Source organism: Balaenoptera physalus, assembly GCF_965194825.1.
Source record: "Balaenoptera physalus genome assembly, chromosome: 18".
Classification (NCBI taxonomy): Eukaryota; Metazoa; Chordata; class Mammalia; order Artiodactyla; family Balaenopteridae; genus Balaenoptera; species Balaenoptera physalus.
In genome coordinates this window covers 8,646,499-8,660,806 of record NC_138899.1, presented here as the reverse complement: position 1 = coordinate 8,660,806, position 14,308 = coordinate 8,646,499, and the positions used below count along the sequence as shown (strand labels likewise).

Sequence of the window (14,308 nt, the reverse complement as noted above, 5' to 3'; positions counted from 1 at the left end):
AATAATGCTTCATCATAAACAATGAAGATAATATATAAAATCATCAAAATATACCCCATCACAAAAATCATTTTTTCTAAATGCTTTTTTATACGGGAAAATCTCATTGATTTGGATTCTGCTAATTAGAATTTGAAGTAGTTTCGGCTAAACTACTGATTGCCGTTTTTCATAGAGAACACAAAATTATTAGGTGAATATTTAAAATACGTTAAATACTTTTTCAACTTCTCTCAACTGTTAAGAGAATTTATTAACATCTAATATACAGGCTGTATACACATCTTTGTTACCAACTGTGATGGTTAATTTTATGTGTCAACTTGACTGGGCTGAGCGATGCCCAGAAAGCCAGTAAAACACTCTTTCTGAGTGTCTGTGAGGATGTTTCCGGAGGAGATTAGCATTTGAATCAGTAGACTGAGTAAAGAAGATATGCCCTCACCAACTGGGTGGGCATCATCCAATCCATTAAGGGCCTGAATAGAACAAAAAGACGGAGGAAGAGCAAACTCTCCCTCTCTCTTCTCGGGACGTCCATCTTCTCCTGCCCTCAGACATCAGAGCCCCTGGTTCTTGGGCCTTTGGACTCTGAGACTTACACCAGTGCTGCACACCCCCTCCCCACAGGGCTTCTGCCTTGGACTGAATTATATCACTTGCTTTCTTTGTTCTCCAGCTTTTAGATGGCACACCATGGGACTTCTCAGCCTCCATAACCATGTGACCCAATTCCTATAAATCTCCTTTTATATTTATCTATCTATCTATCTATTAATCTATCTTCCAATGGTTCTATTTCTCTGGAGAACCCTAATACACCTACCCATTATCTTTAGTATCATGTCCTTACTACTAGAGCAAAATTGGGAGTTGCAGTAATGATCATGGATGTGGACTCTTCAACATTCATTCTACCCCCAATGATTAGGCTAAATCTAACATGGTAATTAGATTAGGAATGGGCATGAACTAATCCCAGCATAAGACAAAGATTTTTAACAACTTCTGGGAAAAGTTGCCTTGTTCCCAGGAAAGACAGAGAAAAAAATGGCCTCTTACTTCCTCTGGACATTGCTGGTCTGATTTTGAAACTCTTGTGGCCATCTTTCTGTTCACCTTAAGGTAAAACCAACATGAGGAAAGGCAGAGGGAGAGTTACAGGACCTTAATGAAGTTGTTGAGCCACTGTATCAACCAATTTTGAAGCAAATCCTACCTCAGGATTTCCTATTATATGATTATCATAAATTCTCTTCTTGGTATGCCAGTTTGAATCGTGGTTTTCTGTTACTTGAGAATTAAAATATTCTAATTGATACAGGCAGGATGCATAAGCATTCTAGGGAATCCAGGTGACCCTAACAAGTTATAGCAGTGTCCAGACATAATTAGGATAAAATTTCCTCAGGACAGGAGTATTATTCACTTAGGAAAGTGAACAGTGAAAATATGAGACATAAACAGAATTAGTTTTTTGCACATTTCAGGGAAAATATAGAAAAAAGCTGAAATGCAAGACCAATATTTCAACAATTTAATATTATGATTTTAAACATAATAAAACAATGCTAGATGTATGTTGAACCAACCTTGCATTCTTGAGGATAATCCCACTTGGTCAGAGTATATAATCCTTTTAATATGCTGCTGAACTTGGTTTGCTAGTATTTTGTTGAGGGTTCTACATCTATATTCATAAGGGATATTGGTCTGATACCTAACTTGTATACCTTATATAACTATTTGTCTTTCCTGCTCTGGAGAGCTTCCAGACCACATATTCTCCTGGGTATCCTTCTAACTCACTGGTAGCTCTTCGTCAGTCTTCTTTGCTGGTTCCTCCTCTTCTTCCTGCCCTCTTTGAAGCGCCCCAGGGCTCAGCCCCTGCTCCTCTTATCTTCTCACAGTCCCTTTGTAATCTCACCCTCTCTGTGGCTTTTAATACTGCCTATGTGCCAAGAACCCCCAAACTCACTGTCTCTATCAGACATCTCTCCCAGACTACTTACTATCTCTACTGGATGCCCAATCAATCTAAGACTCAACGGTTGCAAAACAAAATTCCTCATCTCCCCATCAGAACCTGCTCCACCCACAGCTGTCATCATCTCAGTTGATGACAACTGCACCTTTCCTACTTGCTCAGGTAAAAATCTTGGAGTCATCTTTGCCTCCTTTCTCTCACATCCACACACCCCACTGATTCTACTTTTTGAAGTATATCCTAACCACTTCTTGCCATCTCCACTGCTACCACCCTGGTTTAAGTTACTTTTATCTCTCACTTGGATTACTTGCAAAAGCCTGCCGTCTGCTTAGACCCTTGACCCAGTATAGTCTACTCTCAACACTGCAGGCAGAATAATCCTTTAAAAATATAAGACAGAACGTATCATTCTCCCGTATAAAACTCTACAATGATCCCCTGTTGTCACTCAGAGTAAAAGCCACTATCTTTAAGATGGCCTGCAGGGTCCAACCATGATCTGGTCATCTATTCTCCAACCTCTCTAATACTCTTCTACCATTTCTGTTTGGTTAACTCCCCATCCCTTCAAGGCTTTAGTTAAATCCCACCACATATGTTGCACCTACCTCTCTTCTCCTACTTCTGGCACCCTGATTCCTCTTACCCTACACTATCTTTTGTTTTACCATATCACATATAATTATCACCACCTCCCATATAATTTATTTATCATGTTGTCATTTACTATCAGACTCCCCTCTGTCTAAAACGTAAGGTGGGAAGCAATGTCTGTTTTGTTCACCGCTGTATCTCAAGGGCCTGCAGCACATTGTAGGCCCTCAGTAATATTTGCTGAGTGGCCATTTTCACCTCTAGCTTTCTGATGGCTAACGCTTGTCCACAGCAAGCTGATCCAGACATACAACCCAACCCGTTCTTCAGGTTCAATGAAGGGAGAAAAATACACATACACAAACCACCCATACATGTGGCTAACTTTAACGAAAAGCTAGAGGCAGATATAGAAGGGAGTTAACTACAGCAAAGCAAACAACTCCCACTTAACCGTCAGGCATGTCTATTTTTTAAATGTCCTTTGGCCTCTCCCCACCAGGGAATCTCAACTGGCCTTTGAAAATTTTAAAAGAACTCCCCATACTCCTAGGAAAAGACTGACAGCTCTATAGCCATGGCAACAAGTAAGTACTAGAAGTGGTTGTAAATCAATTAAATCAATCAATGGCATAGAGTCGTAGCATAATCCTAGAGTCATAGTAACAAACACCAAATCTGCTTTTAAACAATTTTGTCTATCAATGGTAACTCGCCTCAGGAAATACACTTCTGAAACCAACCAGTGACAGCTTTAATCTTTGAAACTCAGGCAATTGATGGCAGACTTTCCCAGGAACACACGTCTAAGGCTGAGGTCAACCCTGAAACAAACCATCTCCCAAAACTCAATGGATATAAGATCAGCAGTTCGCATTGCTCACTGAGACTGTGCCTGGCCAGCACGGCTCTCCCTGACTCCGGATACTGGGTGGTAGGCTCACCCTCTGACGTCCTTCGTGCCATTCAGTCCCGAGCCTCACACCGCCTCCCCTGCTCCTCCCTCCTCTCTGCCCACCCCTCCCCTTTCTCTTCTCTCTCATCTCATAAGCAAGACAAAACCCACTCAGTCTCTGATGCAGTGCAACTTTAACCATTTTTATGCTTGAGGTTCTACCAATATTTAAGCCCTTTTATCTCAAAATAATTTAAGATGCTCTCCCAAATATAATTCTACCCCAAAAAGGAATTCTGGTGCCACGGTAAAATATTTTTGCTTTGTTACACATATCACTTTAACTAATCTTCTTGATATTCCTAAGAGGTAGTTCTTCTAACTGCTATTTTGAAAGTAAGGAAAAGGAGTGAGCTTAAGTCATTTGCCCAAGGCCATGCCATCATTTAGAGGCAGAACTATGACATACACCTAGACCTTTTTAATTCAAAATGTGTTTTTTCACTACAATGTACTGCCACCATGGAAGCCATATCTCTTTCCTAACCCTTTTCCCTCAACACCATCCCCCCCAATTTTTTCTTCTCAATTACTTTTCCCTAAAGCCTATTCAAAGTATTTAATTCCGCTTAAGCAGGAATGGAATAATGGCACAGAGGGATGGGGAAACTCTCAGATTATCTTGATCCTGGTGCTAAAAATCCTTTCCTCCCCACTTCATCTTGTGGCTTCCTCTCTTGTCTGTCAATCCTCTGGCTTTCAGTTACATGAGAATCTTCAACCACAGTGCACACCTAAGCCCTGTACACCTCAAACACCAACTCCTGGTCTGTCCAGTTGACTTCTGGATGATCGTTTATGGTGGATGCACTTCTGAGGTGTCCTGGTTTGCTCTGGCATTCCTGTTCCCAACCAACTCTGACCGGGATTCCACCTCCCCGTACTTCCAGATACTGTTACTGCTTCTCAGGACACCCACTTTATAACTAGAGTTGCTAGTACTCATATAAAAATAGAGCAACCAGATTAAATGAATAAAGCCCCTTTACACCTGACAACTGAAAGAAATTAATTTTCAGATGCATACTCCACACAGCTAGCTACTAGTGATCTAGCTGAAACACAAAACTGTGTCACTCCTACGCTTAACCACCTTCAGTGGTTACTCACTATCAGAATAAACTCCAAGCTTCTTAACAGGGTATAGAAAGTCCCCCATGATCTGACTCTGGCATATTTTTTCACCTTCATCTCCCACTACTCCCTGACCCGTCCTTAGCATTCTAGCAACTCTGAAATCATCATAATTTATTGCACATACCCTGTTCCTTATTTCCTTGCCTCTGCTCATGGTTTATAATTGCCTTTCTTATCCTCCTAACCCACTGTCTTTTTCTGACTAATTTTCACTTACCTTTAAAATTCAGCTCCAGTATAACCTTCTTCATGAAGCCAGCCCAACACCCCTATGCTGGCTTAGGTATCTCCTAAATGTTCTCATAGTACTCCTATCACTGTGTTACCATACTGCAAGCAATCATCCTTATATCTAAGTCTCCTCCACAAGAGTATAAGCTTCCAGAGAACAGATACTATCTTATTAATTGTATCCCAGTATAAAAGCCAATGTCCATTGTATAGGGATATCTAATGATTGCTGAACGGACTTTGATGAAAACAATTAAGATATTGATAGCAACAAGAGTAGTGGTGTCTGTATTTAATCTCTAGCACTCAGGCATCCTTAGGATGCTGATGATATAAACTCATTTCATGTCACTCTTGCAGCACTTAGCTCAGGATCTGCTCGGTTCACAGTATGTGCTAAATGAATATTTTTCAACTGAATTTTCAGAACTGGTGATTATTTCTTCTTCATGTGTACTGGAGAGAGAGGATGGGGTAGGGAAGCAAGCCACTTAACCTCTCTAAGCTTTATTTTCCTCATTTGTAAAAACGGTAATGAGTCTACCTACCTAAAATGATAATTTCAACAATACATAAAAAGCCATTTAACACAGCTTGGAACAGAGCAACCATTTAAAAAATCAGAGTTCGACTGAATTAAGATGTTGAACAGCTGTCAACCTCTATACAAATGGGAAAACCCTTTTCTGTAATTCAGATGTAATTTTGAGTAGAACAAAACCAACCTGTTTCATCTAATTTCAGAATACATCACTTACCTTTCTTCTGAAGATGAATGAATTGACCAGTTATCTAGAGATAAATGGGAATAAAAAATGTCAGAACACCAAAAGGAGAAGCTCAGGCTGAACAAGTTTTATATTAAAATATTAAACTGTAGGATACTTACCAAATTTCATGCTTTTAAGGCAACTGTCTTCTTTCTGTTTCAAGGGAGACAATAAAATATTAGAGTAATCCAAATATCAAACTTCCACAATTTTATAAGTTATTCTTATGTGTTACTTTGAAAAATCGGGGAAAAGGAAATCAAGCATTTGTTCTTACCTTGTGGGCATCTGTATTATCCTTTTCTGAAGGAAGTGCAGGCTTCTTCTGAAAGGCTGTACAAATCTTTATGAGTATGATCTCAAAGATAATTCCCAGAAAAATTATAAATAAGATTGCCATCCAGTTATTTTGAGAAGTCCAGGACTCTAGAAGGTCCCATAATGTCAAAAATGCATTATTTTCCAATCCACCCACTTTTTTAAAGAAATAAAATTGCTTTGGCATTTTTGTGTAATATGTGAAATAGACTGATGTCTTCATTCCAAAGTCCTCGATTCTGGATGCCCCAAAACACAAAAAGGTGGTATGCCCATCTCATAACCACATGCAATGCTCTGCCAGAAAAAAAATGTCCAGTGCTGCCCAGTGCCTTGTCAAGTGCAGCAGTGATTCCTCTGGGTCTAAGAAAAGTGAGGTACGTGTCACAGTGGGTATTTAACTGAGCTCATATCAACTTGACTTTTTAGTAAAATAGAACACCTCATTTTATGTTTCTTTTTGTTAGAGGGGTCTGTCAGCCGTGTTCCTCTTCGACAATCTACTGTGATGCTGAAAACCCAGGTTAGATTTTGGTAGATTTTGGAATGGTCTCCTGGTGAATTTCCTCTTCACCCTGTTTCTGGTGATTCCAAGGAGCAGCTATTTGTGACGCTTGCTGATGTCAGAATTAGGGTGGGGCAGAGCCAGATCTAAGTACTGCTCGCCTTCCCTCAAAGTCTAGAGAGTAGTTTAGTCACAAGTATACAAAAAAGTCTGTACTATTAATGAAAATATTAATACTACCTTGGATTTAGAGCACTTTCCCTTTGAAGACGTAATGAATTAATTCTTCCTTTGTCTTCACTTATTCAAGGTCGGGTGAGGAAAGAAGTATAATTCTTTACACCAGAGTTAACTGTTCAGGCCTCTTCTGTCACATAACTTTAACTGAGTGCAAGAAAGATTTATTGAGCTCTTACTTCCCTTGAGTATTAGAGATAATGAGATCAATGACACATCCTAGGAGTTTACACTCTCCCAGTCTACTGGACCATAGCCGACAGGTATTTATGATCTTAATTTAGTTAAACTGTGATCATGGGGTTTGTCTTTGCAAAGTATAGCTCTCCGGAATGCATGGTAGGCATTCCTTAGTTCTAGAAGAAACTTCAACAGTTCCTCTGGATTTTTCTAGGGTAAGTTTCACCCTCCTCTCTGACTCCCCATCCATATACACGATCAGGGTGATTTTATTCTGCTGGGGTTTTCTATAATATTTAATGCAGCTGGCAAAATACTCAATTTCTCTTGCCTGATGGCAGACATTCTCTAATTCATTTAATGTTAACTATCTTAAAGGGGGTTGAGCGTTTTAACATTAAGGAACTCTCTAGTTTCTTAGATCTTTTAGGGCTTGATGACACTGAATCCCTAATTAGTATACCACGAATAGCTCTTATAAGAACTGAAAAGGAACTTCTGTGTACCACTCCCGCTGATGCTTAAGTCTGCAGATAGGTAAAGAAGAGTATCCCCATCCCCTCCAGGGCTTTGTCATGTTTGTTATTTAAGTACTTGACTACTAATAAAAGTACAATTACCTATTTTTCAGCATAGACACTTCTGTCCTTTGCACTAGAAACCTCTTCTTATGTCAATCTCAAGTGAGCAGCAAAAAAAAGTAAATGCTATGTTTATTTTTTAAAGTCACGAAGACAATAAAAAATAACAGCAGAGAAATCCCATTACTAACAGTAATATAGATACTGAAAGAAAACACCCAGAAAATAATTCTATTTAAGTTTAAAAAAATATATCTACCAATGCCACACTCTTTGAACTATTTGGACATTGTGAACTAGGTTTTTGTTCTTTACATGTAAAGAGAAAGTCCCAGTAATGTGTATAAAATAGCAATATAAAACCAAGGATATTAATATCTTAGTTCAATACAAGGATTTATTGAATAATCAATGACTAAGGCACTGAGCAAGTAACACCAAGTGCTTTATGGATACAAAGATGAGTAAAACCATTCCCTGACCCGAAGCAGTATGTAATTAGTTGTATAGAGCAAATATGTCAATAATCTCTGAAAAGGCAGGGTGTGAATAGCAACGGAGAAGATAATTATGTGGCTTTGAAGGAGAGATGGCTGGGGTAATTCAAGAAAAGCTGTGAAGTGGGAAAGAGAATTTAAGGGCCTTGAAGGATGAGTATGATTTGGTAACAGACAAAGAAAAAAGTTTCAGGAAGAGAAGACAGAAAGACTTGTTCATAAACTTTGTGTATCCAGGTTAGCTGGAGTACTGTGTACAGGTTAAGAGTATGGGGGAGAGAAAATAAGGTTAAAATGTTGATAGGGCCTATCGTGGAGAGCCTTGAACTAAGGTCTTTAATCTTAATAGTCACCCTTGGAGATCCACCAACAGTTTTTGAGTTAGAGGCGTCAAATGGTTTATTGAACCAAGGAGACAATAAAATAGTAAAATGAATTAGGCTACTGTAATTCATTTTACAGTATGGGGATAGAATCAGACTTTGATACTGAAAACACAGTATTTGGCAACTAAAAGGAAGCAAATGGATTCAGAAGTGGTGTAGAAAAGCTAATGGTGAAGGAGAAAGGATTTAAAGATAATCCCAAAGCTGGCTTGTCAAGGACTAGCTTCCTCAACCTAGGCATTACTGGCATTTTGGGCCGGGTGCATCTTCATAATGGCTGGTTGTCCTGTACGCTGCAGGATATTAGCAGAATGCCTTTCTCCTACCTATGAGAGGCCAGTAGCAGCCCCACCCCAGTCGTGACAACCAAAAATGTCTCCAGACATTGTCAAATGTCCCCTAGAGAACAAAATCACTCCTAGTTGAGAACTACTGATTTAGGTGAATGGTTGTGCCATTAATCAGGGCCTACCAGAGCCGGTGCCAGGATAGCTCTTTGACCATAATCTCAAACTCGAAGGAGCTGCACCCTTTCCCTGCAAGATGTGTCAATTCTGTGCAGAAGAGCAGATGGGACCTTTTCACAAATGTTTATTTTGGCCTTACACGTATCACTCATATCTTTCTCTAGCAGTTGTTATGTTCCCCACCCATGGCTAGGTACACAGTTCTCAAATGCCAAGCTACTTCATCAATCAAGAATAGTAGTTTCTCATAGATAACTCAGGGTAAAATCAACTTTTAATGACCTTCTACGACATCCCTATATTTGTAGTAGTATCTTTGAATGGTCATCCATATTATGCCTATAGTTTAATTTGAAAACTTGAATATTATAATTACATAGCTGGTTAGTAACCTTTTAAATCTATTTCTTCATTGTACTTTTATATTATAGTCTGCTTTATAGTAAGTTTTCCTTTGTATTTTCCTTTTTAGTTTCACTTCTGGTTTATAGTATTAATATTTTCCAATTGATTTACATTTAAAATAGACCATTATTATATTTGTCAGCTCTGGTTAAATATTTTTTATAATATTTTGATCACTCTTGTTTTAAAAGTTAAGAATTATATACTATTTAAGTTAGGGCCTTGTTCAAGAAATTCAGTCAAAAAGTGAGTAACTATTGTACACTGAGTGACATGGAAATTTCGATTTTGTAGTTGTACGTGATTTCATTCTGTAATACACACAATTTAGATACCGTTATCTAGGTTTTTGTTCTTTATGCACTATTTAGAAAAATTAACAAGTAATTAAAATCCATTAACTTCACCAGGGCAGGAGGAGTGAGGGACCTCAAAAATCTGCAAGCTTCCCAGGCCACCCTGGCTGTCTGAAGGGCCTAACATTAGGGCAGTAGAGAAACCAGGGAAGGGAGTTAATTTCCTACTATAGAAAACCACTGCTCACTACAAACTTTATATATATATAGATATATAGATATAGATATAGATATAGATATCTCATCAGCCTCATCACATTTTTGTGTTCTTTACAGGAAATATAGAACCTATGTTTTTAATATATAACTCAATACCATTCAAGTCTAGTCCAAGGGATACCTGCACTTCTCAAGGCAAAATTAAGTGCCCTAACTCTGCCTAGATACAGCACAGATGTTAGTCCCACTATTTACTCCTTATTTCATTCTCCCCTTAATCAGACAGCTTTAGACATCAAGTTCCCCCACTATACCAAACTCCAAGTGTTTACTCATCATTGCAAACCTCATGAGGCTTTGCCTATAACAGGCCTTCAGTAAACATTTAATGAATGCAAGTTGTTACTTTATTCTAAAAACAATGCTCAGAGTCCCCATATTTGAAAATGTATCGTCATCTATCCCTTGAGATTTATTAAAAGATTAGATTAATAGATGTATACTCTATAAAACTGACTAAATTTACTAAAGTGTTGTTTCCCTTTCATAAAGATGACACTGCTCTGCAAAATTAAGAGTACTTTCTCAGCTGCGCGGCAATAAGACAAAAGTTCTCTTGTAACAAAATTCAATGTTTAATTTTTCAAAACTTAACTATATTAAAGAAAATAAATTATATTTAGACCACCTTCAATATTTGTACATCACCTTTATACAACTATAACAGTGCTTTCAAAAGACACTTTGTAAAGGGCGTTAATTTCACAAAATGTGTTTTAAAAATGGGGGAACATTAAAGAACATTAAATTAGTCTGAAATATATCTCAGAATGCTGAGAGGTATGTTGTTCTTTAACAAATTAACTGTATTTGTATTCAAAATAACATAGCTTGTAACTACAGACAATTATTTCTTGTCCATTTCAGTGATTTCCTGGATCCAAAACAAAATCTGTGTATTTATTTCTTTGAAAACATCATTTGTTGACCGTCCTTTCACTGCCATGGAATGACTTGCTTTCTCAATCCAGTGGATTTTATTAGGAGCTTGCATTTTCTGTGCCACTTTCTCCAACAAGTTCTAAAGGGAAAAAAGAAGAGGATACTAGACTAATGTTCTACTGGTGTTCAGTAAAGATTTCCTCTCTCCCACCGCACCTATACTGGCATCCATTCACTAAATATTAAAACCTAGTCTACAGCTAACTTTTGAGGCAATGGAACGTGCAAGAAGTGGCAGTCCATGTTTTTCAGATACAGCAACACAACAGAACAGATTAGGCATTCATTACTGATGCTAAAAGGTCATTAAGTAAACTAGAGCCAAAAAAATTCTCTTAAAAAATGTTTTCCCCAAGGAAATTATTTATATGCTCTGGGAAATACACTAAAATTTAGTAATATGTACAAGTTACTTTTTTTTCAAGAGTCAATTTTATAACAAATTGAAGAGATCTGCTTAAATGTTGAAATGATAAACCAAACGTACAGTCTAGTAATCCAAAATTCACAAGATTCAGATATTAATCCTTCATTTTCTACATGCGAGTTAATCCATTTACCAACACTCTTTACAGGGGGATGAATACTGTCAGTATGCTTATATTTTTAGGTTCTCCAAAGCAACAGTGTTAACTAAGGAAAAAAACTAGCATTAGTAAAATCAGCATCTTTTTAAAAATAGTTAATTTATTTATTTATTTATTTATTTTTGGCCACAGCACGTGGGATCTTAGCTCCCCAACCAGGGATCAAACCCGCACCCCCTGCACTGGAAGCGCAGAGTCTTAACCACTGGACCACCGGGGAAGTCCCTAAAATCAGCATCTTTTTATAGAGACTGAATGTTACAGGTAATATCTTGTTCCCAGGATGTTTCTTTCATTCTTTCTCTCTCATTCACACAAATATCAAGTTATAATTCACCTTTTCACACATTTCATCTGCTGAGCCTGACACAAACAGTACAGGATCTTTTATACGAAAGAGATCTTCATCTCTAAGTTTATGCTGCTGCTTTGGATGGTGCAGTGGATAGGAAATACAAATGAGACCTCGAACAAAATTATCAGCATCACCTGGCTCAATATGACACATTACAGAAGCAGCTGCTCTTGAGCCCATTGAACGACCTAAAACCAATTAAAATTAAGTTCAGTTTGAAATATAAACATTCACATAAAATAGTGGTGATGATAATGTGGCAAATCAGATTTCATTCACTGTTCATCTGCCATATTGCTTATCAACAAATATTAACTACAACATGTGCCAATTAAAAAGCTGCAATACCCACAGACTTGTAAAGAGCTAAATCCTAAGTCAAATCTTAAAAAAAAAAAAAGAAAAGGAATTATTTTCCAAAAGAATACAGGAAGTGGTGAAGACAATCCTTGTGAAGGAATCATTTGAGAGGGGGTGATTCAGGGATATAAATAAAAGGAGACCTCTTCAGGTTATAACACATATATATGAGGTTTAAATTAGATTTAAATATTAAAGTATCTTGGTGTTACACCAGGAAGTGACTTACCAAACCAAAACAAAAAATCCTTAAGTCTCTTCCTGTCATTAATTTTAATTCTCGATTACCTATTCCTATATTAATATGAGTAGATTTTAGAACAAGTATTCACAAGTATTGAAAACTTACCTCCAAGGAAAACACCTGCAAGTTTGTATTCTCCTGAGGTCTTTAGGTAATTCTAGAAAAATCGACCAAAAAATATCAATTCTTCTCCCATGAAATATTCCACTGGAAAACCAACATATATTTTCTCATCATTACTGAAATGTATGAAAATTTTTGCAAAAACAATCAAGAAATTTCAAGGGATTCTTCTTGGAAGAGGTAACCAGTTCTTTGCTCTCTGGTCATGCCTTCACTGTCAAATCATAAACTGGGTAATACAGGCAAATAAGTGAAAAAAAAAACACTGTCTAAAACAAATTCAAGTACTAAAATAGTTTTAAAGAACAAATCGTGGAGGGGAAAAAAAGCCAGTAAAAGCTTCCAACTAATACAAAATGTGATAATACTAACATCTAATTTAAAGCTCTGAAAAACTCAGTAAGCTTGAAGTAACCTGGATTAAAAGAAATTTCAGATTTGTTTTATCCAGGGGTTTTACAGTTTCTAATACAGAAATCATATATTATTTGTACATTCATAGTATACAAGGCAGAATACCTAGAACTATATATCCTAAATTTCAATATGGAAATTACATCATAAGTAGATTCTTTGGCAGTATCACGGAGAAACATTTATGATGTAAGCGCTCATCCCCATGGAAACTAACTGATGGCAAAAAAAGAGAAATCTGACCATTACACAGCCTTCATACACTGCTGAGTTTCTAAGAATTCTCATTAAAGGATTTTTAAGTTAAACCAAATGACGGCTAATAAAATTTGTCTTAAATTTATTATGAATTTTAAAAACAGAATTCTGTCATAAGTAAATATAAAGAAATTTTCTTACCAAAACTGATTTATATGCCTTAATTCTATGTACAATATTAAGGCCTTTACAGGTAAATCTCAGGCTAAAAAAACCATGAGATGCAAGATGGGATGCCAGTGACATCAAATGAGGAAGATTCATATCTCCTGATGCTCCATGTGTAAGAATTATTCCATATGTTAAGCTCTTGTTAGGTACCAAACAAACAGCATCTAGTAATTTATTTCCAAAAGGTATTTTTAATTTAACCTGGAATTCAAGAGAATAAATGGATCAAAAATTACTTCCTTGCCTATTCAGACAAATGAATAACTATATATGTTTGTTCTGCAAGACCCATGATTCAAGTCACAGCCTCCAAATAAAAATCAATGATATTAATAATAACTAATATTTAAGAAATACTTATTGTGTCAGGTACTATTATAACTGCTTTATATGTATTAAATCATTTAACATTCCTAAGAATTCTGAGGCAAGTACTGTTACTATCTCCATTTTATAGCTGAGAAAACTGAGGCACAGTAGGTTACATAATGTGCCCAAGGTTATATATCCAATTAGCTAGGATCCAAACTCAGGCAGTCTGCTCCAAAGTCCTCACTCTTAACCACTAATGCTATGCTGTCTCTCACAGTACAAGATGAAAATAAGAAAATTACTCTGGAGCCATATGACTACAAAAAAAAAAAAAAAGGAACCTTGAAGATGCAGAATGTATGAAAATATGTATTACCTCTGTATGACTCATTTTCACTGTTGAATAACAAACTTAAAGTGCATTACATCTGAGAAGCAAAGGACATCTCCCTGAAAAGAAGATTCTGTTGTGAAAGGTGGGTTGGCAGACACAAGAACTATGAATGAACACACTCAGTAGCTAAAGTAAACATTCAGAACTACTTCTCTAAGAACTGATGTCTTTACAAGCACATTATTTATTTTCATTCCTATGGTCACTCAGAATTGGTTATAGGACCAGGTGTGGGGCTGGCAGATGTTATTTAAGATAAAGCCAATGTGATATCTTAACATGGATGCCTTAAGAAAATTCATATCAAAGTATGATGCTGT

At 37.0% G+C, this 14,308-nt stretch overlaps 3 protein-coding genes across 4 annotated transcripts in view; 1 reads left to right on the top strand and 2 right to left on the bottom strand.

The window, feature by feature from the left end:
* The window catches only part of CCDC168 (coiled-coil domain containing 168), a 34,060-nt gene extending 25,589 nt beyond the window's left edge, over positions 1-8,471 (bottom strand). Inside the window, exons 1-3 of the mRNA XM_082434979.1 lie at positions 5,955-8,471; positions 5,797-5,830; positions 5,666-5,699 (exon numbers count right to left, since the gene is read on the bottom strand). Coding sequence (XP_082291105.1) covers positions 5,666-5,699; positions 5,797-5,830; positions 5,955-6,218 — 332 coding nt within the window. The 5' untranslated portion in view covers positions 6,219-8,471. The remainder of the gene's footprint in view (positions 1-5,665; positions 5,700-5,796; positions 5,831-5,954) is intronic.
* The window catches only part of LOC309647386 (uncharacterized protein), a 69,182-nt gene that overhangs the window by 52,410 nt on the left and 2,464 nt on the right, over positions 1-14,308 (top strand). The gene's annotated exons all lie outside the window — the stretch shown is intronic.
* TEX30 (testis expressed 30) lies at positions 8,606-14,064 on the bottom strand. Of its 2 annotated transcripts, XM_082434724.1 has the most exons (5): positions 13,971-14,064; positions 13,253-13,483; positions 12,422-12,473; positions 11,695-11,900; positions 8,606-10,849 (listed from the first exon to the last, which is right to left on the bottom strand). In XM_082434724.1, the coding sequence occupies exons 1-5, from the start codon at positions 13,983-13,985 to the stop codon at positions 10,676-10,678; spliced, it is 678 nt and encodes a 225-aa protein (XP_082290850.1). In that variant the 5' UTR covers positions 13,986-14,064; the 3' UTR covers positions 8,606-10,675. The 2 variants fall into 2 exon arrangements, with proteins under 2 accessions (XP_082290850.1, XP_082290851.1); XM_082434725.1 differs by lacking the exon at positions 11,695-11,900 and having other exon boundaries at positions 10,662-10,849.

Excerpts from the sequence above, each read along its gene's own strand:
- TEX30 (XM_082434724.1), bottom strand. Across the intron at positions 12,474-13,252 it reads AGGCATATAAATCAGTTTTG|AATTACCTAAAGACCTCAGG; the intron begins GTAAGAAAATTT and ends CGATTTTTCTAG. Across the intron at positions 10,850-11,694 it reads CAGATGAAATGTGTGAAAAG|AACTTGTTGGAGAAAGTGGC; the intron begins GTGAATTATAAC and ends TTTTCCCTTTAG.